The 27,759-nt window shown below is 52.0% G+C and overlaps 1 protein-coding gene across 2 annotated transcripts in view; it reads right to left on the bottom strand.

Annotated features, from left to right (window-relative positions):
• The window catches only part of EPAS1 (endothelial PAS domain protein 1), a 97,154-nt gene that overhangs the window by 6,751 nt on the left and 62,644 nt on the right, over window positions 1-27,759 (bottom strand). For both annotated transcript variants that reach the window (XM_075535925.1, XM_075535924.1), the window contains exons 3-12: window positions 26,805-26,956; window positions 26,324-26,408; window positions 23,886-24,004; window positions 23,575-23,780; window positions 15,672-15,778; window positions 6,713-6,860; window positions 5,824-6,038; window positions 3,913-4,100; window positions 3,346-3,456; window positions 872-1,353 (exon numbers count right to left, since the gene is read on the bottom strand). In XM_075535925.1, coding sequence (XP_075392040.1) covers window positions 872-1,353; window positions 3,346-3,456; window positions 3,913-4,100; window positions 5,824-6,038; window positions 6,713-6,860; window positions 15,672-15,778; window positions 23,575-23,780; window positions 23,886-24,004; window positions 26,324-26,408; window positions 26,805-26,956 — 1,813 coding nt within the window. The remainder of the gene's footprint in view (window positions 1-871; window positions 1,354-3,345; window positions 3,457-3,912; window positions 4,101-5,823; window positions 6,039-6,712; window positions 6,861-15,671; window positions 15,779-23,574; window positions 23,781-23,885; window positions 24,005-26,323; window positions 26,409-26,804; window positions 26,957-27,759) is intronic.

Genomic DNA, 27,759 nt, shown 5'->3' with positions numbered 1-27,759 from the left:
TTTGACCTCTGAGCCCCCCAGCTCAGGTGCTGAACAACTTCTCTCCATCCCGACCATCACGGCCAGCCTTCAGCCTTGGCTGCACTGGCAGCTGATGGGTGAGGGGCTTGCAGTCTGCAGTTGGGGTCAGGGGGTTGGCAGGTTCTTCTGCCCCTAATCTTCAGTGCCCTGAACTCCACTCCCCTTTCCCTTATTCTGCTGTTCATAACGAGACTTAAAGAGCAGTTGGGGCTCTCTTAAAAAGGGCATGGGCCCAGGGAAGAATAACCAATGACCGAGGAGGAAGACTCCATAAACCAAGCAGTATGACGGCACAGCTACTCCAAGCTACACCCACTCTCAGCTGGTCAGAACGGAGCTGCAGGACCCTGCAGGCGCTGGGGTGGGGAGGAAGGGGTGGAGGTGGGGCCTGGATATTGCTGCTGGGGACACTGGGTAGTCAGAGGGCAGGGACACAGGGGTGCATGATTTCCCATTTCTCCCCCAGGACTCCAAGAGAGGACTGTGGAAGCAGTCCCTCAGATACCTCGCTGTGTCCTGTGGTCCAGTTGGTGACCACTGGACCAGAAAGGCACTCGGTGGGGAGTCATCCGCATGGAGACCTCAGGTTCAAGACCCTCGACAGGCAGCTCCTCCCTTCCCCTTGCTCTCTCTTGGCCCTGATTAAAGCAAGCTCTGCCCAGGCCTTGTGCACTTTGAGTAGTGCATTTTAAGTCTGAGCTGTGTGTGTGGGGTGTGTGTGTGGGGGGGGGGGGGTCCAACAACTGTGGAATGAAAGGAGAAGGGTGGGAGCAGGGAGGCTTTCTGCAGAAACCTCACCCTGGGGACCTGTCCACCCCACTCAGTTTGGCCCAGCCCCTCTGTCACTCACCTCTTCTTGATCATGGCGGGATGGGGCGAGGTCCCCAGTGGTGGTGATCCCAGGGACTCAGGGTGCGGATCCCCGACGGGCCACTTGGTGGGGTCAAAGGGTAATGGTGGGTCAGGCGGCCACTGCGTATTCGATCTGCCCCCCATCGAGGAGAGTGGGGTGCTGGCCTGGCCGCAACATGGTGGCAGCGACGCCTTGCTCCCGCCGCTGAAGAAGATGGAGGACACGGGCTGGTGCTCCGGCTCTGTCTTCTTGTTGCCCAGCTGCTGCTGGTACTTGTCCAGGAGGAAGGGGGTGTGGGCGGCCATGGGGGCCAGGGGCTGGAAGATGCTCGTCATGGTGCTGAAGCAGTGCCGAGGGGTGGGCCCAGGGTTCTCCGGCAGGAGAGGCTCCTCCGGGCAGATAGGGCTGAGTTGGAAGTCTTCCCCGTCCATGGGGATGTAGGGTGCCAGTGTTTCCAGGTCCAGCTCGTTGAAGTCGGTCTGAGTGAGCAGAGACCAAGCAAATGGCGGTGACACCTCACCAACAGGCCAGGTCTGTCCCTTGTCCCCCTCAGATCATGGCCACAGTCACACATCCTAAGCACAGCCGTCTCACTGCCCAGCTCAGATGCCACAGCTCCTGCCTAAACCAAACCCAAACCAGGACAGCTGCTGCCACTGAGTCATCTCCACCCCCCACCCCGATGGTACCCTCTGAGGAGAACCTGGGTTGGTACTGTTTCCCCACATTCTCCTGGCTACAATCTTTACACACGGCGACCACAAGTCCCATCATCCACAGCACCACCGGGCAGCCCACCACGGACCTATCCCCAAATTCAAACTTGTCCAATGAGTGGGCATGGGTTCCTGGCATGTGAAACGCTCCTCCCTACACAATCTACCACATGCCACCCAGTGCCACAGGGTGCCAGGCGCCACTCACTCACCACACTGGGGCTCTGCTGCTCCACCATCACTGCCCCCCACTGTGCCCACCCATCATCATTGCCCAAACCCAGCAAGCCAACCAGGCAGGCCTGCATCCGCTGGTGGTGAGGGCCCATCTCACTGTCCTACGGAGCTTAGGCCTGAGTGCGAGCAAAGGCCGACCCCCTCCTCTACCTCACCCTCCAGGCACAGAACCAAGCACACAGTAAGCACCCAGGGTGTGCCTGCGGACCAGTGGGGTTTGGGAGGTTATTCCCCAGGCTCTGGGTTCTAGGGGGAATTCTCACAGGTGAAGCAGAAATCATTTCTACCTTTGCACAGTATTATAGCCCCAATAAGGGCAGGAAAGTATGTGTGTGTGTGGGGGGGGGATCCTAAAAACACAAACAAACAAAACACCTAAAAAGAAAATGGAAAAAACCCCACAATCTAAAAGAACCTCAAACCCAGGGCCATCCAGTTGCTTCAGCCTCCAAGCAAGCCCCCAGGCCGCTGTGGGAGTCCAAGGCTGTCACTTTCTATAGGAGCCCACTGCCTCGGCTCTCTCATGGAGAGTGGCTGGTGGGTTTGAACCACTGACCTTGTGGTTAGCGGCCCAGTGCTTGGCCCACTGTCCTACCAGAGAGCCCATGCTGTAGTGCATTAAGGATGAGAATTAAAGAGCACTAAGCACAACCCCTGTTGGAGTTCTGCAGGGAGAGAGGGGAAGGGAAGGGCCGGAGGAGGGGAGGTTCTGCAGAGAATCAGGGACTTGTGTGAGACAGAGGGAACATGACAACCTGGGGAGCCAGGGCTGGGGGGTTATGTGGATGAGGGACTCAGAAGAAGGGAAATGGGGAGCATATGTTTCCTTGGCTTTGTGAACCACATACCCGTCCACCCACTTCAGCCGTTACCGCGTCTGTTTTGAGAACGTACGGGATCAAGGCACTTCTGAAAAGGTGCATGGGAATGCCTATTTGCCAGTTAGACACCGGTTAAAAAAAACAAAACACTGACGTTGGACAGTGTAAGATAGGACAAAATAATAATTTATAAATTGTCAAGGGTTCATGAGGGTGGAGAGGAGTGGGGAGGGAGGGGGGAAATGAGGAGCTGATGCCAGGAGCTTAAGTGGAAAGTAAATGTTTTGAGAATGATGAGGGCAATGAATGTACAAATATGGTTTACCCAATGGATGTATGTACGGATTGTGATAAGAGTTGATGTGCCCCTAATAAAATGATTAAAAACAAAAAAACAACAACACTGACAAAGAAACACTGATTTCAAAGCATCTTCAGAGGGATGTGTTAGTGGGAGGAGGAAGTGCCCTCTGTGGCTTATGAATCAGGGCATGGTTTCTGGTTTTCATGGGGGCTTCCTCACAGAAACGATGTTCGTGTGCACTAAGCAAGTGATCGCAGAGCACTGAAGCCGAGCTGGTGAGAACCGTGAGCAGGGCAGAGACACAGCCATACCTCCATTTCCCGGCACCCTCCCTCGTCTAAGAAACCATCGTCCCTGTGCCAAAGGGGCCTGCATCTCCAGCTGGCCACCCACCTGGGTGCTGTACTGATCCTTCGCCTCCGTGTCCATGGCAAAGAGCTGCTCTGTCACCCCAATCTTCAGATCCTCTGCCAAGGACGTGGAGTAGTCTTCCGGGCTGCTGGGCTGGAGTCAGGAAGGAAGGGGACCGAGTCAAGGGCGAGACGTCAGGCTGCCCAGAGGGCCCACGTGGAGGGAGCCCACCATGCTCACAATGCAGAGAGGCTACCCAGGCACCATGACGTAGGTCAATCCATTGACTTCTCAACGCCTCCTTGGCTCATCAGAACATGAGGCTTAATGCCACTTCACAGGCTGTCTGGACGAGCAGACACACTCAAACTGTGCCGCCGGCTCTGGGAACTGGGCCCCTCTGTGTGCTGTGGGGGCCCCCTCAAAGCTATGGGGCACTCACCATTTAGATGGGTGGACAATAAGAGTCAGCACACGGTTCTAACACCGGGCAAGGGTCACGATCACCCTGGCCATGGCCTGTGTTGGCTTGATGAGGTATTGGTATCTGGACTGTGTCCTCATCTGCCCTGCTAAGCAGGAGGCACCTGTCCTGGGGCAGGGACTCACCGTGGAGCAGCCACTGCTGCTGGTGGCACTGGGTGTGGTGCTGCCTGGGGCGGCTGCCTGGGGCACGGTAAAGGCGGGCAGGCTCCCGGCCTCACTCAGGGCGCTGTGGCTCAACTCCTTGGCCCACGGCTGGCTGGGGGGCAGGATGGTCTTGCTGTAAGCAGAGGATTCCTCGAAGCTCTGGTTTCCTGGGGAAGAGGGGCCTGGCTTGGTTAACACCCTCCACTGTGGGACTCAGCCCAGGGCAGAGAGGACCCACAGGGAGCAGAGAAGGCCGGAGGAGGGCTAGACTCTCACATGCTGAGGCTTAGCTGGGACATCAGATGGGGCTAAGAGTCCATCCAGAGCCCCTGGGGTGGGGTGTGTGTGTGGGGATGCACAGAGGGAACACACTGATCTGACGACTCAAAGGTTGGAGGTTCGTGTCTACCCAGAGCTGCCCCGGGAGAAGGATCCTATGATCCATGTCTCAAGGTCCCGGCCACTGCACACTCCCTGTACTGCAGTTCTCCTTGTACACACAGAGGGCACCACAGGCAGAGCCCTCTGCTCTGCAGTACCCCCACCATGCATGCACTATGGCCTGGGAGCATTTCCACACACCTGTCACAGGAGCACCCTCCCTCCCGGAGCATGTAACTCGCAGAGGATCCCTGGGGACAGGGCGTGTGTGTGCAGGCTCTTCCCTGAGAGAGATTCGAAAAGGGTTTGAGAGACCTGGGCCATTTTCTTCAGTGCTTCTCAGTGGTACATACCGTGAACCACTCGCCCTGCCAAGCACACTCGGTGCCATCGGGCCAACTCGGACTCACAGCGAATCTAGGGACACAGCAGAACTGTCCCTGTGGGTTTCTGAGGCTGTGGGTTGTTATTTTTTTAATGGGGGAAGACAGTCTTGTCTTTCTCCTGCAGAACCACTGGTGATTTCAAACTGCTGACCTTGCTGTTAGCAGCTGCATCCCCCTGGGATTCTCTAGAGGAGTGGTTCTCAACCTGTGAGTCTTGACCCCTTTGGGGGTCAAACTACCTTTTCATGGGGGTCACCTGATTCATAACAGTAGCAACATGACAGTGATGAAGTAGCAATGAAAATAACTGCAACTACAACATGAGAAACTATATGAAAGGGTGGCTGCATTAGGAAGGTTGAGAACCACTGCTCTGAAGTGTGATGATTCTCATGGGGTCTCTGAAGAGCACACGGAAAGGGCTGAGGCACAGTTCTGTCAATTAGGGGGACCCCGGGCAGCTGTGGCTGCTGCCCTAGGAGCCAGTGTAGGGCAGGGGTAGGCGGGGGGAGAGTGGGTCAGAGGGAGAGGAGGGCAGGGAGGGGCTTCGTAGCCCACAGGCAAGGAGACTTGGAAGGGGAGCGAGGGAAGTGCTGAGAACGCTACTGAATGCCAGTGACCTGCGTCCCTGGGAGGCAGTGGGTTTTAGAGTTTCACTCTGGGCTTGGGTCTCTCTCTGGCTGTGCCTCTGAGATGAACCTCCCCAGCATCCGTTCCACTCACCACCCTGCCCACAACCCCACCTGGGTCCTTCCAGACCCAGTGCAAGAGAGATCTCCTTTCTCCATCTGAAAAAGCCTCCCCTCGGCCCCTGCCACCCACACCTCACACCCACCCTGCCTGTGGTGGAGGAGCGCCTCCCCACGACCCCTGCCTCTCCCACCCGCCTGGCTCCATGCACACTGAGGTCCGATCCAGGGCGGCCACAGGCAGCAGGATGCCTGATGATGTCCCTTTCTCCTAGCAGCACAGGGTCTGGCCACTAAGGGATGGTTAGCATAACCCAGGGTGGGGGTGGGGAGGCGGGGGGAGGACAGTTCTGATGCAGGAGGCCTGTCAAGACAAGAATGTCTGCCCCCTGACCAGAGTGGCCCTGGTCCCAGCGCAGGTAAGAGGCACCCACCGAAATCCAGAGAAATGATGGCATCTCCTGGGGTCGGGGCCAGCTGGGCCAGCTCTTCGGGCTCCTCCTTCAGCTTGGTGAACAGGAAGTTGCTCTTCTCGGACACAGCCGCCTCGCTGCAGTTTTCGAAGATGCTGTTCATGGCCATCAGGTGGGGCTTGAACAGGGACTCCGTCTGGTCCATGGAGAACACTACGTCGTTCCTCTCAATCTCGCTGAGGAATGACAGGGTGTGTCAGACCCCCACATCCGCCCACACCCGCCACCCCAAGACTCTGCAAACCCTGGCAGGGAGGCCTCTCAGCGGAAAGGTGGGGAGTCAGCTGTGGTGAGTCTGCAGTTTGTAAAGAGCCAGGCAGTCAGGTTCTTGGCTTTGAGGGCGGCAGGCCACTTGGGGCCCTCTGACCACGTAGCTGCCTAGCTGCAATGCTTGGGGGGTGGGGGTGGGGGACGGAGGGAGCAGAGGTGGGAGGAATTTTGTCACCCTGGCAATGACCGTGTCTAGCGTTCTTCCCAGGTGCCCTGTTGTAACGGGATAGCATGCTCTCTTCCTAGAAAGCGTGGGCAATTCTATTCCCTTTATCCCCGTTCAGAAATCACTGATACCGGTGCTTTCTTCCCCTCTGGGGCCAAGGCATGGCGATAAATGACCGGCCAGGGGAAGGGGCAGGAAAAGGGGGACTCAGTGTTCCTGAGAGCCCCAAAGAAGGCTGATATTGAGGGGTCTTACTGATAAGCACAGCAGAGCCCCTCAATGGGGAGCAGAGTCCTCGGAGGCTCAGGTTCCCTGGGCCTGTCATGCCAGGGCATCTACCCATCCCCAGCCTGGTTCCATACCTGTACTCATGCCACTTGCCCCAGCCCGCCCCGACGCCCCTCCTGTGCTCACCTCAGGACATAGTTGACGCACATGACACACTGAGGCTGCAGGTTGCGGGGGTTGTAGATGACGGTCCCCTGAGTCTCCAGCCACACGTAGCCCCCGTGCTTGGCAAGCATCCGGTACTGGCCACTCACCACTTGGCCCTTGGTGCACACTAGGGGAGGAGAAAGAGACCCAGCAGTCAGGGAGGAGGGTAAGCAGAGCCCACGGCAGGGCGGGGAGACCCCGAGGGGAGGGGAGTCTGTGGGGGTACTGTCCAGACTGAGGATCAAGATACTGAAGATGGAGGGCAGGGGGAGAGGGAGGATGAGATTGCCTCACCCAAAGCTTTACTTTAATTCTCAGCACAGGAGGCTCAGGGAGGTGGAATGGCTCCTTCTGGCCTGTCCAGTCGGGGAGGGACCATCACTCTCCCCTGACAAGTATGCGTTACCCATCTGCTCCACTGCAGGCCGGGTAAACACAGTCCTGCCCTGCTTCCCACGGTCCCCAGAGGGAGGCTCTGAGGAGAGCCCGTGGGGTGGACCCCGACAAGCAGGCTGAAAAGGACCGTGCTTATCAATAATAGCAGTGTCTTTCTACATTGGCACTCCAGGGTTGCCAGGCATCTGTCGGACCTGGCACCTTGGGCAATGCCCCTCTGTCTGCTGGGGCTGAGAAAGCGGCTTACACACGCAGCCTCACATGTAGCTGTGCGGGCCCCTTGGTGCTCCGTCCCAGCTCCCCAGCTAGGAGCCTGCGGGTGATTCTATTTGCTTGTCCACTGGGGTCTATAGCCTGGATTGCCCTCTCTCTTCCCAGCTCAGAGTAGTCCATCTGCTGCCACTCAAGAGAAACCAACCCCTGCCTTTAAGTTAACGTCTGCTAGTCTTAGAACTGCTGGTAGCGCTCCGATCCGTCCATTGCCTTTCAGCCCACGACCATCCTCCTCTCCGGACTCTGGCTCAGAAGCCCTCGAATCACAGGGGAGGAGGGGGGGTGGAGAGGTTAACGACTCCTGCTAGCTTGGGGACTCTGAGAAAGGGATCATCGCTCCTGGTGACAGTCTCCTCATTGCACCTGGACATCAACTCAACGTCATGAAAGCCGTCTTTCCCTCACCGCTTCGACTCTGCAGACTGCCCCGGCCGTCCTATGGACAGCATGGGCAGAGCTGTCATCAAGGGAGAGAGGAGCCCTTGAGGAATGATATCCAGGTTCAGTGTGGACGCAGAATGCCCCCGCTGCTGACAAACTCGGGGGGCCACAGTGTGAGGCCGAGGCATGCAGCTCGGTTGACGCAAACACCTGTCACCCTCTCCTTGTGAGGGAGGGGCCCTGTCACCCTCTCCTGTCACCCTCTCCTTGTGAGGGAGGGACCCGCAGCAATGCACGGATGCACAGCGCTGCAGACCTTCCCAAACATCTCCTAGAAAGCGCTGACAACTCGGCTGGCCCATGAAAGCACTCAGTGGGACCACGTTATCAGGCTGTAGCCAAGCTATCCCATTGCCATAAGGCATCTACAAAAATTCCCCTTGGACATCTGAAGAAACAGAAGCTCAGAACAAGTGGTGATTTGTTAAAAGGCCCCTTGGCAAAAACAGGAGACAATAGTCTAAAAGGTGTCTGGCCTAAGCTTCTCTAGTGGGCTCGCTTTGTTTCACATTTTTAACCGATCAGCTTGACTGAGGTTCAGGGTACAGGTCAGAGAGGATGCACCCGTGTAACTCTGGCCACCATTAAGGTATAGGACCTTTCCCATCAGCCCGCAAACTCCCGGGGCCTGTGCCAGTCAATCCCCATTCCCACTTCGGAGCCCTGCGACTGCCTGTCCGTTCGCTGTCCCAGAGGCGTTCTGAGGTCTGCGTGGAAACAGGACCAAACCCTGTACTCCTTTGTGTCTGCTCTCTTTCCCCTCGGCGTGTTTTGGACATGTATCGTGCCGTCCTCTCTCTCTGCACGCTGCTCCTCTCTAGTACACACAGCAGTGTTCTGTTACACGAACACACCAGAAGTGACGCATTTGCCTGCTGATGGGCAAATGAGTTGTTTCTACTTTGGGGTCATTTCGAACCAGATTGCCGTGAGCACACCTTTGGATGGGTGCATTGGGGACACGTAGGACAGCAAGGCATTGTTGGGTTCTATGCGAAGGACGTGGTCACGTCACAAAAAGCCGTCAATGATATTCCAGAGGGGTTAGCCCACCCACTTTAGCAAACCCTATGCTACAGAGAGGACGGATGTAGTCTTCTTGTACAGGTCAAGGCCAGAGGGGCTGTGACCCGCTTACCGCTGCCCACGACAACAGTGATCGAGTCGGGCAAGAGGACAGGCCGTGGGCCCCTGGGCACAGTGCTCTTGTGCATTCGCCCAAGCCGCAAGTGGCCGGGAAGACTTAATTTGCTCTTGTCTCTGTCTTACACAATCACGTGCACTTGGCCGAGAGAAATTACTTTCGTCCTCCCTGCTCTCCGTTATCGGTCCCCTCGAGGCTTCCCAGTGCAGCAAAGTGATTCTTGCACAATCTCAAGAGCCCGGAGCTAACGCGTTCAGACACTCTAATGTGGGCCCAATTCAAGGCCCTAATTCTTGCTGATTAAACAGTGCAGCCAGCAAAGGTCTAACTGCCTCTCTAGCGCTCACAGGCGAGGGTCTGCTCAGGTCCGTGGAATATAATTACGCCAGCTCTCTAATCGTCTGCTCATTAAGGACAGCCTTGGTGAGGGGCCTGTTATTCTGTAGATAGGCTTTTTATGGCCTTTAATCTTGTTTGCCTAAAAGCACATTACGTCCTCATACAACAAAGAGAAACTGGGCACCCCCTTCCCCCTCTATCCCCCCTCCCCACCATGAGAGTAACACTGCATACAGAGCTAATCCATTTGGGAATGACGGCTTTCAATTAAGTCGGGCTGGTCTGGGGACTGACCTTCTCCAGTCCCGGCAAGGTTAAACCTTCAGGGGCAGGGACGCACGCATGCGTGTGGGAAGTCAGGACACCCTGGAGTGTCAGTCTGGCCCAGCCTACAGCCCGGGTGCCCAGGGAGCTCTCCAGAACAAGTGTGAGTTTGTGTGTAACGTTCTTTGCACCAACCCAAAGACAATCTCAGAGAGAGACAGAGAAAGCGAGAGTGGAGGGGAGGGAGGTGAGAGAGATCCTTCTTCCAATGGCTTTAACCCAACCGCCAACACATGCAGCGTATCCAACTTTGCTGGGCTCTTCTGACTGGGTGTCAGGCTCTGAGCTCACAGCAGCTCTACTGGGCCTCTCCCGGGAAGAGAGCCGGTGGTCTGTTTCTTCTTGTGAGTCACCTTCGAGTGTGTCAAATGACCCAGTCCAACAGCTCGTCACACTGCGGTGATTCTGCGTGCTGCTGTGATGCTGGAAGCAGCGTCCCTGGTGTTTCAAATGCCCGCAGGGTCACCCAAAGGGAACAGGTTTCCGCAGAGCTTCTGGACGTAGATCGGACCATGAGCAAGGACAAGGCTGTCCACTTCAGAGGAATGAGCGGAGGAAAACCTTGTGCCCAGCGGGGACACACTGTCGGGTACTGAAGGTCTCACGAGTGGAAGCAGAACACTGCCAGCGGGACGGCCAGAGGATTTGCCCTGCGCACGGGTCGGAAGGTGCTTGAAATGTGACTGCGGAGGAGCAGCCTTCTCAAAGCAGAGTCAGCCAGGGCAATGTGACTGGATAGGAGTCAAGTTTGTAGGCGTGGAGCCTTCCGGATCGTCACTGGCTGATGGGGCACAACATAAAGTGAGAAGAAACACCTGGAAAAATCTATTCATAACCAGGACTTGGAATGTAGGAAGTATGAATCTCGGAAAATTGGAAATTGTAGAAATATGAAATGGGACATATGAAAATGAGCATTCTAGGCATTAATGAGCATTCATGCCATCTAGTTTACTGTGCCGGGAATGTCACCATCAAGAGGAACAGCTGTGCATCCATCACTAAAAAGGACCTTTCAAGGGCTACCTTGAAATATAAATACTGTCTGTGGGAGGGTGATATCCAGCCACCTTCAAGGGAGTCAAATCGATAGAACTATTATTCAAATTTCTGCATCAACCACAAACGCTAGCAATAAATTGAAGCATTCTACTAATGTCCCCCTGTCTGAAATTGATCAAACATGCAATCAAGATGCTCGGGTAATTGTTGGCAATCGGAATGCAAAAGTGGGAAACAAAGAAGAAGGAAAGTAGTTGTAAATTCAGGCTTGACAACAGACACAAAGCTGGAGATCACATGATCGAAAATTTCAAGGCCAATGACTTGTTCATAGCAAATACCCCTTTTCAACGATACAAACGGTAACTGTACATGTGGACTTCTTCAGATAGAATACACAGAAATCAAACTGACTACATCTGTGGGAAAGGACAGAAGACCGGATGAGCTGTGGGAGGACCTCAAGATCATCATTCATGAAGAAAGCAAACAGTCATTAAAAAGACAGGAAAGAAAGAAAAGGTCAAAGTCGATGTCAGAAGAAATTCTGAAGCTTGCTCTTCCTCACAGAGTGGCCAAGGCAAATGAAGGAAAGGCTGAAGTTCCACATTGCCGAACAGTTTCAAAGCAGCTTAGAAGACAAAACCAAATGTGACCGTGAAATATGGACCCCCAAAAGGAAGAATGCACTCAGCATTTCTTACCCTGAAAGAACTAAAGAAACAAATCCAATTCCTGAGTCGCAATAGCGAAAGATTCTGTAAGCAACATAACAGATGATGCGAGAAGCACCAGAAGAAGATGAAGCAAAGAGTCAGAGTCACTAAGCAAAAACAAAACAAAACGAGAACTGGTCAACATGTCACAATTTCAGGAGGCAGCATACGAGCAAGAACAAACGATGCTGCAGGAGGAAATTCAAACTGCACTGACTCCATGAATTGATGGCCCACCAACTGAAATGTTTCAACAAGCCGATGCAGCCCTGGAAGCACTCAGTCATCTACGCCAGGAAATGTGGAAGACAGCTAGCTAGCTGACTACCTGACCGGAAGAGATCTCTATCTGTACCCATTCCAAAAAAAGGCGACCCAGCATAATGCTCAAACTATGGAACAATATCATTGCTAGCACGTGCCAAGTATAATTTTGCTGAACACCATCCAACAACGGTTGTAGCAGTACATTGATAGGGAGCTGCCAGAGGTTCAGGTCCGATTCAGAAGAGGATGTGGAACAAGGGGCATCATTGCTGATGCCAGGTGGATCTTGTTTGAGGACATAAACCACCAGAAAGATGTTTACTTGTATTGACTATGCAAAGACAGTCAACTGTGTATACTATAACATACTATGGACAGCTTTGAGAAGAATGGGAATTCCAGGACACTTCATTGTGCTCGTGTGGAACCTGTACATGGATCAAGAAGCAGTTGCTCAAACAGAACAAAGGAATTCTGCATGGGTTAAAACCAAGAAGGGTGTGTGTCAGGGTTGCATATTCTCAGCATACTTGTTCAATCTGTATGCTGAGCAGATCACCAGAAGCTGGCTTACACAAAGAAGAATGTGGCCTCAGGGTTAGAGGAAGGTTTATTAACACCTTCTATGTTTAGATGATACAACTGTGCTCGTTGCAAGCGAGGAGAACTTGAAGCCCTTGCTGATGAAGATCAAGGATCTCGGCCTTCATTTTGGATTACAACTCACTGTAAAAGAAGCCTCAAATCCCCACAACTTGAACGATTAGGTAGCATCCTGATCAATGGAGAAAAGACTGATGTCAAGGATTTCATCTTGTTTGAAAGCATAATTACTGCTCATGGAAGCAGCAGTCAAGAGACCAAAGGATGCATGCCTTGGGTCAATCTGCCGCACAAGGGCCTCTGTAAAGTGTTGAAAGCAAGGAAACTCCTTTGAGGACTCAGACATGTCTGATCCAAACCACGGTCTATTCAATTGTCTCATACACATATGAAAGTTGGACATGGAAGAAGGAAGACTGAACTAGAGTTGATGTATTTGAAGCACGGTGCTGGTGGCGAATATTGAAATATCATGGACTGCCGAAAGAATGAAGAAATCTCTCTTTGAAGAAGTACGGCCGGAATACTCCTTAGAGGCCAGGATGGTGAGACCTCGTGTCACGTACTTTGGCCATATTGTCGAGAGACGATCAATCCCCGGAGAAGGACATCATGCTTGGTGAAGTAGAGGGGCAGGGGAAAAGAGGACGTCCCTCCACAAGCTGGATTGACACGGTGGCTCCAGCAAAGAGCTGAAACATCAGATCAATTGTGAGGATGGCGCAGGACGGGGTGGGGTTCATTCTGTTGTGCACCAGGTTGTTTGCGATGGCACCTAACAACAACAGTGGTTCAACAGGAGCTCTAATGGCACAGGGACTATGAGCTCAGCTGCTGGCTGCTAGGCTGGCAGTTCGAATCCACCTGACAATTCGGCAGGAGAGAAGATCAAGCAGTCTGCTCCCATCACGATTACAGCATCGGGCATGCCAGCGAGCCGTTCACCTCGCATAAAGGATTGCAATGAGTGGGAATCGACTTGACTTTTCACAGCAACAATTAAAGGGTCCCTAAGCCCTAGTGGCATAGGGATGATATTTTGCAAGTGGTGGGCAATTTGAACCCATCAGCCACTCCTGCGGGAGAGAGAAGAGGCTTTCTACCCTGTAAAGAGTGACGGCCTTGGGACCCACAGGGACAGTTTCACGCGATGAGTCAGAACTGACTCCGTGGGCAGTGAAGTTGTTTTCCTGGAGTTTGGCGGGTGGCTGCCACAGCGAGCACACTTGACTCCCGATGCAAAGTGCGGAGGCTGCGCCCACCTTGAGAAGCCTGGAACAAAAGACCTGACGTGCCACTCCCCCCAAGTCAGCCGCTGAAAGTCAGTCCTGCAGAGCACAGCTCTCCTCTGACAAACCCTGGGTCCCCAGGTGTCAAACTGCCTTTGTAGAAAATGGTTTGGGGTTCTAATGCTTGGTGCGTTCATTTGGTAGCAAACAACATTTTCTGCAGTCAGGAGAAAACTGATAGGGGATGTTTCTCTTCCGGTTGTTTTCATGGGTAAAAGATTTTCTAAAAAGAAGGGGGGGTATTCCATTGTATATTCTTAATAAGAAGCCAACTTGCATTTCATTTGATGAGAGAGTATCCCTTACCTCGCCCCCCACCCCCCTTAAAGACAGAGTTAAATTTGTCCTTTTGCAATTCCCAGGAACGTCTGCATTTGTCCTCAGTGTTGGCTTCACCCTCGTCTGGAAAGGAAGGCTTGGTTTTCCTTAGTTTTACGGCTAACGGAAGGGAGGCTCAGAAAGCCAGGCCCTGGGAAATCAGTGGGTCATCTGGGTCAGAGCGCCCTGTGTACATGCCCTGGGGGCAGACGCTGTCTTGACCTTGGGACTGATGAATGAATGTCGGGGCAGTGCACATTCAGACTTCCTTCCATTCTCTTCATTGCCACCTGGGTCACAACAGACCCTGGACCTCCAAGGTCGGCAGACTCCGCAGGAGCTTCTCAGACTTAACTTGGTCATGTTCAATCCTCCTATGATCTCAACACCTCTGTCTGCACCACTACGGACACTTGTTCGGCATCATGCTCTCTCAGCATATGTTTTCGTCACATCGGGCGATTGTTCACTTAACGTCTGCCCTGTGCCCAGTGCCAAGCAAGATTGTGCGGTTAGTGTTGTGAGCCACTCGCTCCCATGTAGCTCACAGCCTTCCTTGTCCCTCCTTAGAAGTAAGAGCCCCTAGGAAAGGGGTGGATCCCACTTTTTTCTATTACCTGCAGCAGGCCAAAACAGGGTTGTAGGTCCCGAGTCCTTGCATGTCGATGGGCAGTATGGAATCAAGTGCACTACGCAGGAACATCTGCTCCCAAAGGGAAGCCGGAATGGGAACACGGCCAAGGGAAAGCTTTAGAACTACCTTGTCTAACACGGCAGCCAGCAGCATGGGGGTGCAATTTAAAGTTAAAAAGTTGAAAGCAAAGGAAAACATCCACTTCCTCATTTGTCCGAGTGACATCTCAAGTGCTCAGTGGCTACATGTGGAAGCACGCCCAGAGGACGTTGCCATCGCGGCGGAAGATCCTAGCTGACACGACGGGATTTCTTTCTGGCCGAATCGCACAGCTTCCCGGCTTTCCCTGGCGGCCTGGAGAGCCTCCTGCAACTGAGTTTTCTGAGTCCAGCCAACAAGCTCCTAGAGAGCAGCGGCCCACATCTCATATCAAGCCATCTATTCCTCCCACCAGAGTGGAAGTTAGTTGGTAACATGCTACCTTCTCTTGTCCCTCGAGCACTCTCCGGACCCTTCAAGGCCCTCCTCCAGGATCGTGCACGTTCTTTTACCTCTCCAAGTGCTCATCTTCCGCGAAGCACACACTTGCATCTCTACAGAGCACAAAATCCACGCTGGCGACAGGTGGCCTTGCTGCCTGCAGCATAGTCCACACGGCTTGTGGTGCAGACCGCTGCTCAGGGGAGGAGGTAGATGGGGACGGAGATTCTGCCTTCCCATCCCTGCTCCACTCAAGCTGGGAGCCTGGGTGCGGTCTTGCCTGGGTGGAGGAAGGGATCTGAAAACTCACTGCCACCGAGTCGATGTCGACTCACAGGACAGGGACCCTACAGGGCAGGGCAGACCTGCTCCTGTGCGTTGCCAAGATGATAACTCTTCACAGACGTTCCTTCTCAAGGGTAGCTGATGGTTTCAAAGCGCTGAACTCGCAGCTAGCAGCCGACACGTCACCACTAGACGGCCAGGCTCCGGAGGAAGACATCCTTGTTCTAATTTGCATGAGGGTGTCATTCGGGCTGGTGGCAGCCCTGGGTCACTAGCCATCCCGAGGGGAGAGGAGTGTGTGCACCACACAAGACGGCGCCTCGATAAAGGAAATGACTAAGCCTCACTCCTGTCTCCCTGGTCCCACCCCACACAGGCCCAGATTCCAAGGACACAGGGAAGCCCCGTGGACACCCCTAGGACTTACAGTTCTGGTGGCTTTTGGTCATATTCTCTGAATCCAGGGCATGGTAGAACTCATAGGCTGAGCGGCCAAGCAGCTCCTCAGGGTGGTACCCAATCAGTTCTGTGATTCTGAAGAACAGTAATGGACAATCAGCAAGTGGGCAAGGGAGAGCTTATCAGCCCCGTGCAGGAGGAGGGCAGGGGCTCAGGGAGCGAAGCTCAGAGGGGGAAACAGAATGCAGGCATTCAGATGCCCACACCCCAGCATGCTGGGCGGGGCCGGTCTTACAAGCATAATCAACCCAGTCCGTGGTCAGCTTGCAGTTGGGGGCCCCACCCAAACCCCCACTGTTCCTGCCCTTCCTGTAGTCATGCTTGGGGAAGGAAAAGCACTTATTCGGGGGACTTCCTTTGCCCCTCAATATGCACAGACACTCATTCTCGAAGAGCCACTGGCACGGGACCTAAAAGCGACCTCCCTGGGATCTGCAGATAAAGGAGTGAGATCGGGAGATGGGGTATTTGTGGCCAGGGCGTAGCACAGATGAAAACTAGGGTCTCCAGGTTCCTCTTCAGCCTGGCGCTAGCAAGGGGCAATGGAAATGGAAAGTGAAAATGACGTGGGCCCAAGTGGGAGGAACAGGCTAGCTAGCCCTTCTGCTGAGTGAGCAGGTGGAGCCCCCCTCTGTGCTGAGGAACCCACTCCACTGAATTCTTCTTGTGACTTCAGATGTGTCTCCCCGGCTCCTGCTGCTTCCCACTCCCGGTCTCAAGGAAAGGAGGAAACAGAGAGCCAGAGTCACAGAAACGGGCCTCCTTCTGGCCAGGGAAAACACCCGCTGGCCATCCAGTGGTCCACAGAGTTTGCCATAGCTGATTTTCCAGGCCTTTCCCCTGAGGTAGTCGGGCACGAAGTCCCTGAACTCTGCAGCAGCACCTGGAGGCCTGGCGGCAGCCCAGCAGCCTGGCCACGGCGCCTTAGCTAGGGTGGACGGAGGACAGAGGACAGTGCTGGTCCTTCCTTCGCTACACCTGCGTTTCCTCGGAGCCCGAGTCACGACTCGCCTTTCCAGCTGGGGTTAGGTACCAGACGTGCGCTGGGGGGCCCTGCTGACCATCGCTAGCTAGTCACCCACAGGCTCAGTGATTTGCTAGAGAAACTGCTTTAGCTTCTGGACTGCTCTAGAATCTTCTAGAGACCCTCAAAATGAGGCCATGGGTTTCCTGGGAAAGAGCTGATTCTACTCCCGGCCGAAGGGAAATCTTCTTCCAAGGTTAGTATTTAAAGTTACAGGGCTCCAAGTAAATATTTATTATTATCTGCCTGATAATATGCCATCCTTTATCTAATTGCCAGTCATCGCAAGGCACACAATAGCCATGCTTCGCAAGTGGACAAACAAACTTAGCTTTCAGACTTGTCAGCTATCTTCCTGGTCGCTGCTTCCATTTATCTTGTCAGCTAAAATAAATATTTAATGTCTCTCTCTTCATTCCTTTAAACTGACGACTATGAAAACTGGGAAATACACATAACCCAAACACAATTGAGTTGTCAAACTTCACAAAGCCAGGAAACCCCAACTTAAAGCTAATGGTCATTCGCCTCTATCTGCAGGCACACAGACGCCAGCGAGGAGGCGAATGAACCGAGCTTGTTTATAGGGCCGGTCCTCCAGGGCAGAAGGGCCTTTCCCAGCTAATTTCCCGTGGTTCCAGAGCAGGGCCTTCAGAGCTGGGCTGTGAGGACACCATTTCATTTGTTCTCTCCATCAAGAGCAAGGGAAATTATATATAATATATATCTATTATATATTCTTTCCTTTCTTCTTTCTAATTAAACTCCACTGACTCACTGAGAGAGGACAGTATCAGTTTGAAGTAACTCATCACTCGGAAAAGTCCACCTGTGGGACTGCGGTGTTTTTCGAGAAGAGGGAAACGCAAGAGGCTCTAAGGCACTAGATCAGCAGTTACTCTGTCATCATGAGCTGGAAAGACAGGCCGTGGTGGGATGCAGTCGGGAGGGAGTTGAAGACAAAGCTGCCCCAAGAGAGCCGAAGACAAGAAAGCCGGGGGTGGGGGAGGCGTATTAACTTCTGAAGTCAGCATTAGCGCAAGTAAACACGCGTGTCAGCCCATCGGGCTCCACCCTGCAGCGTCGAATATGCCTCCCAAGCGCACAGTGACACTCGTTCATGGGTCTGCAATCACACTCCGAGGCTCTGGTCAAATAGACGGCCTGCGGCCGAGTGCTACAGCGAAGAGGATCCTCTTAGCCACCACGTTGGCCTCCCCAAGATGGGGCAGAGGCCTCCAGCTGCCTGGGGCCCAGGATGGCCCGCCCTGTTCCCAGTGTGCCTGCCCTCTGTGGGGCATGGCAGCCAGACTCCAGAATGTCCCGGCCACAGTCTGCGGGCAAATGAGGTCTGGCGGGTGGTGGCTGATGAGGTGAGAGAAGGATTTGCTAAGAAAATCAATCATGCAAACAAGGGGGTGCTGGAATACAGGCTGGTTAAGAGGAAGAAAGTCTTCAAGAGCCAGATCAAAGTCCTCCGCTCTCTCTCCTCCACCCTTTCGGCCAGGCCGTTCCTCGGCTCACATTTGATTTACTTCATTTCGGTTTCTTTTTTGATGCTTCTAAGCATTGGAATGGAATTTCCTAAATATCCAGAATACTCACTCGGATTCCTGGGCTTCCTGCTGGTCTTGGTATGTTTACAGCCAGACTGTGCTTGTTTTAAGCAACACTACGTCAGCCTGTGTTTCCTTCAAGGGCTAGGTTGTTCTCTGAACCCTCTGTGACCAGCTCTGCATTGAAGGCAAGGACAGCCCCCACCCCGACAATGTGCTGCGACGATACAGAGGAAGACAGCCTGGCTGCTCACTGCCAGGGCCGCCTTTGGTGGCTGAGCCATCCCCTCACTCACTGCCTCTCATCGCCTTCCAGCCCAGACGCAGTGGAAGGCAATCTTCAAACCCTGACTTGACGCAGAACCCGTAGAAGGAATCCGCTTTGGATCGTGAGGTTCTGGAGCCCTGGTGGCACCGTGGTTACGTGTTCAGATGCTAACAGAGAGCGTGGTGGTGCAGTCTCCAGCACAGCCGAGGAAACCCTGTGGGGGCAGTCTCACTCTTTCTATAGGGTCGCTGTCAATGGGAATCCACTCAACGGCAGGCAGGCAAGGACAATACTGAGCTTTGAAGTGGAATCTGCTGAAGCCCTGCCCAGCTACCTCTCGACAGGGGGTGGTTTGGGCAGACAGGATGACATCCAAGCATTCTGTGTATTCCCTAACTCTGTTAGACTGATCTAGATTGAAACAGTCACCTAGAAGGAGACACGGAAGCACGAGGAAAACGTTTAAACATTTTTTTCCCCTTCCCCTACATTGTAAAAAAAACCAACAAAAACACACACTCTTCTTACCTAAAATGTGTAGCGAACGGTTAACATGTAAGTCTGCACAGTGATTTAGAAGAAATTGCATAGGAAATTAAAATAACTACATGTAATGTATTCATCTGAAAGGTGCCTTTGACTTAAAAAAAAGACACCTACCCTTTAAAATAATATACTGTACCAAATGTTTCCCAATGTGCAAGGAATATATATACAAGCGTACTATTAATTTTCCCGAAGCCAGCCTATTTTCTTCTCAGACTTCAATACCACGGCCTTCCAGGTGGATTAGGGTGGGCATGCGTGTGTTATATAGCTCACGGCATTAAAAAAAATTTTTTAGTGACATTATCACCAGGATGTTCAACTTTCTCCTTAACATTTTGTATCTTTACCATTTCTGACTTCTTCAAAAATAATGAATCGTCATGTGGGTTCACAGACTTAGACGTGGCAGCATCTTAACTTATTAAGCGGCAATTCCTGTGATTGCTTTGCCCTTTAATTCAATGACCCAAGAGGGTTGTCCTCAGTCCTTCCCCTTCTCTGAAAAGAGTCGATGTCATTCCATATTAATATGAATCTTTCATTATCTGCCCCCCCTCCCAGTGATATTGTTCCTCTCCACATAATTTGCTTGGATGGTTTATTTATAAGATATGGGAAGCCTTCTAAAACTGACTAAAAAAATTCATAGTGGGATTATGTGCATTAGAAAGACTTTGCCCACCCTCTTTGACAGGTTGGTTTTTTCATAGGTATTCTATTTTGCCACTAGATGGCAGCTTCCATGAATTGAATAAACACCCATTTAAAAATTACCCGTAAATTACTTGGGAATAACTATTGGCTTCCTTTTAGGTAAATGGAATGTCTTATTTTGTCCCATTCACTGTGGTACAAGTTACTCATGCTTTCAACTATAAAGTCTTAGGTAACAGGAATCATCTCTTTACCTCTTTGATGTAACAGATTAGATAAATAGAAGATGCTAAAATAAAACAACAGTTCCTTAATTAGCAGGTCTGTATTTTAGGAAACGGAGTGTACACTCTACGCTTTGGCAGAAGTGGGGAAGAGGTGATCAGTTATACTAGTGACTGGGACTTCTTTCATCTTTCCACTCTTCTCTCCACCCCTTTATCCTAGCAAGTGACAATCATATACATGAAGGTAAACCAATATATATGTTATTAAAGAACTCGCTTTCCAGAATGTTTATTGTCTCAAATATTAGTATGGTCCTCTGACCCTTTTTTTCTGAGGTATGGGACAAATGAATGCTGAGCCATCTGCTTTCTTTGACCTCAATCTCAGATGATTCGGAGCAGGTGGTTCTGGGCACAGCCTGAAAGTTACATACAAGACAATAGTCCTCGCCCCCCCCCCAATAAATATATTTGTTTCAAAAACAGTATTGTTATCGCTCTTTGACATTTACCTAAATGATACCACCTTGGCATATTCATTTAGAATTTATTTTTCCTGAATTTAAATATATTTATTTACCTTATTGATGTATTATTTTTATAAATAAATACTATGCCAATGGAAATCTATCTTAAAATAATAGCACTAAAAATGAACACACTTATATCTGCCATCCAGCTGCAGGAGTAGAACTTTTTCTCTGAAGCTGTGCTGTGCACCCTGTTCTGGTCATATTTGCTACTGCCTCTATCCTCTCTAGGTAACCAACATTCTCAATATTTTTGTTTATTATTATCTGGCTTTTCTTTTATTTAATTATTTCTGTGTATAAATTTCTATAGGTCTCCTTTTTTAAAAGAACAGTTTTATTGGCACATAATTCATGTACCACGCATTAAAATGGCTTAAATATTATTAAAACATATGTACAATCAGCACTATTATCAATTTTAAAATATTTTCTTCTTGGTCGTATATGTTATTATTAGCTCCCCTTTACTCCCCACCCCCTCTCTATCTATCATAACTCTAAGGAATGATTTATTTAGCTACTGTTTCTATAGCTTCCCCTATCGTGGATTTCATATACAGGAAATAATACAACCCCCCCTCCCCCAACAGCAACAATAAAATAAAATACAGAAAAACCTCAATCCAAGAGAAAGCAGGAGATGACAGAAAGTAGGACAAATTAAAAGTGGGTACAAAGGGAAAACACATGACGGACAGTGTGTTGAATTTTAACCTGATTCTACCTGTGGTAACACTGTTTCCAATGCACTCTGCCTGTGAGGACAAGACTATGCCCCTTCCTGGTCAGTGGTCCAAGGGAGTCCAGTGGAGACTTTTTCCGTGTGGGCAGTCTTCTTCATCTTCTTCTTCTTGCTTTAAGCCTCTTCCTAATCTCTTAGCGCTTTCTCCTCTTTCCTCTGTGTTCTCCTTTTAGCCATGATCTCTTTATTCTTTTTGTGTGACTAGTAAAAAGTACCAAAGCACCTCAAAAGTGCTTTTGGAGATCCTAATTACCTTGCATTTTCTTCAGATTTGCTCGAATTTTCCCGGAGGGAAAACAATCCCCTTTGTGGGAAATCGTAGCCTCTTGTGCGTGCCAGACATTAGTACACCTGGTTATTTCCTGGCGGAATTGTTAGCCGTTCCCCACTGGCTAATGTAGGAAGGTACTGGTTTTGAAGCATTTATCATAAAAGGTTATTATTATAGATTGAATCGTGTCTCCCTCTCACCCACAAAAATGTGTCATCAATCCTAACCTTGGTGATCCCATTTGGGAATTGGGCGGGCTTTGTTACGTTCATGAAGCAGGATTAGAGTAGGGTGTCTTTTGAGTCGATCTCTATATGGATTGATTCACAGCTGGTGAGCAGATTTAGATTTATAGCAATCCTATAGGACAGGGCTTCTGCGACTGTCTATCTTCATGGGCACAAACAGCCTCCTCAGTCTCCCTTACCAGCTATGAAAAAGAGCAAATTCAGCAAGCCAGCAAGCAAACAGAGATGGGGGAGTTGGTGGCCAGCCACCAGGAGCCAGGAACGGAGCTGAAGAGACCAGCACTGCCCCCTAGAGTTGACAGAGACAGCAAGCCTTCCCTTGGAGCCAGCACTGTGAATTTTACACCTCCTAAATGGTGGGAAATGAACTCGGTTTATCAAAGGCACCCACGTGTGGGATTTCTGGGACAGCAGTTCTCAATCAGGAAGACAGGGCTTTAGGAGAAGGGCGTGTCAGTGTGTGTGTATGGGTGTGTGTGCACGCATGTGCCACTTCCTGCCAGTTCTCATCCCAACACCAAGTGAAACAAAGCAAAACAAGCTACTGAAGCAACAGCAATGGACCCAACTCTCCTAAAAGTGATGTAGAAGACAGGTCTAAAGTAGACACTTGTAATAGATGTGGTGAAAGCCCTGAACAATGAATCTGCGAGTGGCGAAGCCCAACATCAGTACATCCCAGCACAGCCAGTCTGGACCACCTCCTCCTTCCTCTTGCCTGCAGCACTGCAGGCAGAGCCTGCCTCGGCGAACCAGGTGCCTGGAAGGCAAGACTTGGCTGAAAACGCCAGGTGTCCAGCAGAAGTTTTCGGCAATGTTACCTTCCACATTATGAGTCACAGGCCCGAAAGATGCCATCAGGTATCTGTGCTGCCTACTAGCCCTGACTCACAGGAGGAGGTGGGGCACAAGGCCTCTCCTTGCTGGGGACATGCCCTCTTCAGGCACTGGCTCAGTGCCCAATGCCCCATGCCCTTCTTTTATCGAAAGCGTGGTGCTTATAGGCTATAACATGGAAAGCCATTAAAAGGAAGACAATGAATGCACCATAACTTAGAATGACTTTATGTCAGGGGTTCTCAACCTTCCTAATGCCGCGACCCTTTCATGCAGTTCCTCATGTTGTGGTGACCCCCAACCATAAAATTACTTTCGTTGCTACTTCATCACTGTCATTTTGCTACTGTGATGAATCAGGTGACTCCTGTGAAAGGGTTGTTCGACCCCAAAGGGGTCTTGACCCACAGGTTGAGAACCACTGCTCTAACTTTCAGTCAACAATATATTGGAGCCTTGAAATTGAGTTATTTCCATGTCATCTCCAGCTCCCACTTTACCCTTTCCTGAAGTTACATTCTCTTCCATGTTCTTTCTTATTCTTTAAGTATGGGATATTGATAGGTTTTAGACTAGGGACAGAGTTGTCTTTATCATTTAATAAAGACCATGAACTTTATGTCCTGGGGGAGAAAGCCTGCCTGGAATTCCCTCCGGAGCCGGGTCCACATGTGGAAGGTTGTGTAGACACCACCATCACCAACACAACTCTGCAGACAGACTCTGAGGCCGCTACAGGGAGGAGGCCATGGGACACGACAGTAGGAACCCCTTGAGCTGCACTGATGGAACTGAACAGGCTCACGCACTTGCACACACCCAGCAGTGCCACATGGATGCCCCGACCCCAGACCCTGACCACTGACACAACCACACACACACACATGCAGGTGAGACCCGCCCCCCGACACTGCAGGCAGGCACACCAGATGCCCCCCCCACCCAACACGCCCCTGCTTCACCTGTCATCGCAGTAGGTGAACTTCATGTCCATGCTGTGGCGGCTCAGGAAGGTCTTGCTGTCCAGGGGGATGTCCATGTGTGACGGGTGCTGGATGGGTTCACACATGATGATGAGGCAGGAGCGCAGGGGCTCCTGGAAGCTGCAGAGGCTGCCGTGAGGGGGGCATTGGTTGTAGAGCTTCATCTGGCCAGTGCAGTGCAGCACCTGGAGATCAGCAAGAGTCAGACACAGGCCCAGGCTCTGGGAGCAGGGCTTCGGGGCCCAGCGTCGCCCAACCGGGGCTCCAGGCCCAGCCCGAGGCCATCGTACCTTCCAGGTGGCCGACTTGAGGTTGACGGTTCGGCCTCTGTTGGTGACCGTGCACTTCATCCTCATGAAAAAGTCTCGCTCTGTGGACATGTCTTTGTTCTTCTTCCCAAATCCGGAGCCTGGATGAAGGTGGTGGGGAGGGCAGGCAAATTCCGTTTAGACCCAGAAGAGGGGCTTTGCTGTCATTGTCCTGGGAAAGACACTGTCTGTATTTCCCAAACAAAAGGTCCCTCTCCATTTACCCCGTGACCACCACCCGCTTGCTCACGGAGCACCTGCAGGCCACCACACACACCTAGCACCTTCTTGGCCTATGGATTAATGGTTTTCATCTCCAGCTTCCCTCTTGAGCTGGGACACAACCCCCTCCCCAGGTATGGATAAGGCCATCACGTTCTTTCCCCTCCTACCTAGGACATGGTCCGTCCTCAATCCAGCGGCCATGACACATGATCTCCCCTGGGGCCGCCCTGGGCTGGCTAACAGGGATGCCGCACAGCCACACATCCTCCCAGGGCATACTTCTCACAGAGATCGCTCTTTGCTTCCTAACTGGCCAGCCCCAACTTGAACCCTACTGCACTCCACCCCATCCCCAACAACTGCTTTCAAGTTCACGTGCCAACAGCTTCCTCTCTATGGTGATGGACACACGTCAAGACACAAGAGACACATCTCTGCTCCAAGTCTCCAGGGATTTGGTGAGCAAGCTGACTCTGAGGAGTAGCTCAAGAGAGCTCAGGTCCACTGTCAGCCAGAATGGAATAAATCATCAAGACCATAACTCTCTCTCTCTCTCTCTCTTAGTGTCTCCAAAAAGCCAAGTTCAATCAGAACCTGTTGTACCTCCTTAGACAACACAAAGTCCGGGGTACAGTGGGAGCTGGCTCAGTTCCTCTGTTCCATGTCTGATTTCTGCCTACACTACCATCCTTGCCTGGTGGCAGGCCTATACCAGCAGCCCTGGTGGCACAGTGGGTAAGGAGCTGGGCTGCTAACTGCACCATTGGTAGTTTGAATATTACCAGCCACCCCCTGGGAGAAAGATGAGGCTTTCTGCTCTCAGAAAGATTTGCAGCCTGGGTTGCTAAGAGTCAAAAGCAGCTTCGTGGCAGCAGGTGAGGCGCAGCTACTAGCATCTTCACTGAAACATCTTTGATTCAGTGGAGACTCGCATCCCTGAAGCGCTGCCCAAAGCCCTGACCTTTACCTTCCTTTAGGACAGCGGTTCTCAACCTGTGGGGTCGCGACCCCTTTGGGGGTCGAATGACCCTTTCACAGGGCCACTCAATTCATCACAGTAGCAAAATGACAGTGATGAGGTAGCAATGAAAATCATGTTATGGTTTGGGGGTCACCACCACATGAGGAACTGTAGGAAAAGGCCACGGCATGAGGAAGGTTGAGAACCACTGTTCTAGAAGCTCCCCTTAACTTTGTCTGCAGACACACGCCCAATACCACGAGGAGCTACTGACTGACTGAGTCTGCGCCCATCACCGAATAAATGGACCAACAGTTCTAGCATTCTGTTCAGAGAAGCAGCTCGCGTGGCTGTGAATCAAGGAATCTGAGAGCTGGAAGACCCAGGTATGGCCTGGCCCCATGCAATCACTTGGAAATGAAAGCCCTAAGGAACAGAGAGGTGAAGGGACTAGGCTCAGGCCAAGGATTTCAGGAGTGGATAAGAAAATGAGACTCTTTTGCTGTTCTCCAACTTCAAGCCTCTGCTCCCGCGATGGATTCAGGGCTAACCCATGGGAGGTCCCTGAAGTTTCTACGTGTGCTTTTTTGAGAACCCTGACCTGTCAGAAATCTGCCTACCCTGGAGACACTAAGCAGTGAACAGGGGAGTCCAGCATCCCCGCTGAGGCCAGCCCTCTGCACACGGGATTGGCCACCGAGGCCCAGGCACACGAGTGAGTCATGCAGGTCAGCCCAGGTGAACTCCCAGATACGTGCTGCCCGGGTGACATGGAACAAAAGAACTGCCCATCGAAAGTGAGAGACACGAAAATGATTGCTTGTTGAAGCCACTGCACTTTGAGGCGGTTTGTAACCTAGCAACAGGCCACTGCAGCTGTTCCCAGGGGGCACTGGCAGAAAGAAGTGTGTCCGTCTGAGGGGGTCACATAGCAGAGGTGCTAGATTCTTGCTTGCTCAAGCCTCACAGAGACCATGGCCTAACCCAAAGGAGTGGCCTCGGATTGGGATATGAGGCATTTCGAAGACTCAGCCGCAGATAAAGGCTGAGTGCTGGCTTCTCCCGGTGCGCCAACCACAGCTGGCAGCCTACGTGTCTCTACAGAGCCCTGCGGGGCTTTTTATGAGTGTCGGTCTTCCTGGATCGTGAAGGCCAGGGGCTGATGGGCAAACAGAATGCAGCACTCCCCCCAGGGGCGACGGGGGACGGAAGCACGCAGGGTGGACTACTTTACCATTTTTGAGACTCAGGTTCTCACGGATCTCTTCATGGTCACACGGGTGAGTGAAGTCAAAGATACTGTGTCCCGTTAGCTCCACCTATTTCAAAAGCAAGGTCGGGCTCGGTTATTCCTGACGCTGAAGTAGCGGACTCCAGGAGGAGGAAATGGCATCACATTCCAGAACGGGGGAAAGGGCGCCTCTGGAACAGGCCGCCTCCTAGTCCGGATCTAGTCTCTGGGCTCACGAAGAATGGACAAGAGGCATGCCCTCTGATGACCGCGTGAGCTGCTTCACAAAGGCTGGCCGGTTCATCGAGTCAGCTTACCCCCAGGAGGGCCGTAAGCAATGCCAAAGCCATTTCCAAAGCAGAACAGTGAGTCGTGCCCGAGACCAGGGAGGGTCGGAGTGGGCAGAAGCAGAGAGAGGTCCCTAATTCCTGCCCACCGATGGAAACGCTTTCCCCTTTCAGGAAGAGACCAAGGAAGTTGTCACCTGTGTGAGTCCCATGAACTTGCTGATGTTTTCCGACAGAAAGATCATGTCGCCATCTTGGGTCACCACGGCAAGGAAGCCCTCCAAGGCTTTCAGGTACAGGTTGTCCATCTGCTGGTCAGCCTCTGCTTCAGACTCGTTTTCTGAGCACACTGGAAAGAGGGGCGGGGGGGGGATGTTGAAGGACTCGTGAGAATAGGGCTTTAGGGCGGATGTGACTGGCACAGGTGGATGGCCTCTGGGGAGGGCGCAGAGGCACCAATGGCCTTATCTGGAAATGCACGCTGCCGAGACCCACATACCGGCCACGTACCAAGCACCACGCATAGAGCAGTTGCGCTCAACCGCTCAACCTTCCTCATTCCGAGACCCTTTAATGCACTTCCTCATGTGGTGGTGACCCCCAACCATAAATTTATTTTCGTTGGCTACTTCATCACTGTCATTTTGCTACTGTGATGAATCGGGCGACCCCTGTGAAAGGGTCGTTCGACCCCCAAAGGGGTCATGACCCACAGGTTGAGAACCACTGTGCTAATGTATGTTGAGCAATTGCTGCGGACCAGGCCCTAAGTGTGCTATATCATCTTCACATTTCTTCTCAGTCTCATTCTACCGACCAGGCTTCCAGAGGCCAAGTCCCCAGTCTGAGACTACAGCTTGCGGAGCCATTTTCAACCCAGGAAGCTGACTCCCGAAGCCACGCTGGTAACAATGTACAGGCTTCAGAACCCAATAAGCAGATTCCTTTCCAAGCCTGATTCGTGTTGGCCTTGATTTCAAACACCAGTTTCCTCCACAGCTAGCAGAGGATACTAACTTCCATCTCGCTGGCTTGTGAGGATTGAGTAAGTATGTAACGTGCCACAAACAGTATCAACACGGGTACATTCCTTCCCTGTTCCCAGGCGTCTAGGTCACTACCCCAGCCCTCATCTTGCTGTGCGGGGACGTG

The sequence above is a fragment of the Tenrec ecaudatus genome, chromosome 17, assembly GCF_050624435.1.
Source record: "Tenrec ecaudatus isolate mTenEca1 chromosome 17, mTenEca1.hap1, whole genome shotgun sequence".
In the NCBI taxonomy this organism is placed as follows: Eukaryota; Metazoa; Chordata; class Mammalia; order Afrosoricida; family Tenrecidae; genus Tenrec; species Tenrec ecaudatus.
This window is presented reverse-complemented; position numbering and strand designations above follow the sequence as displayed.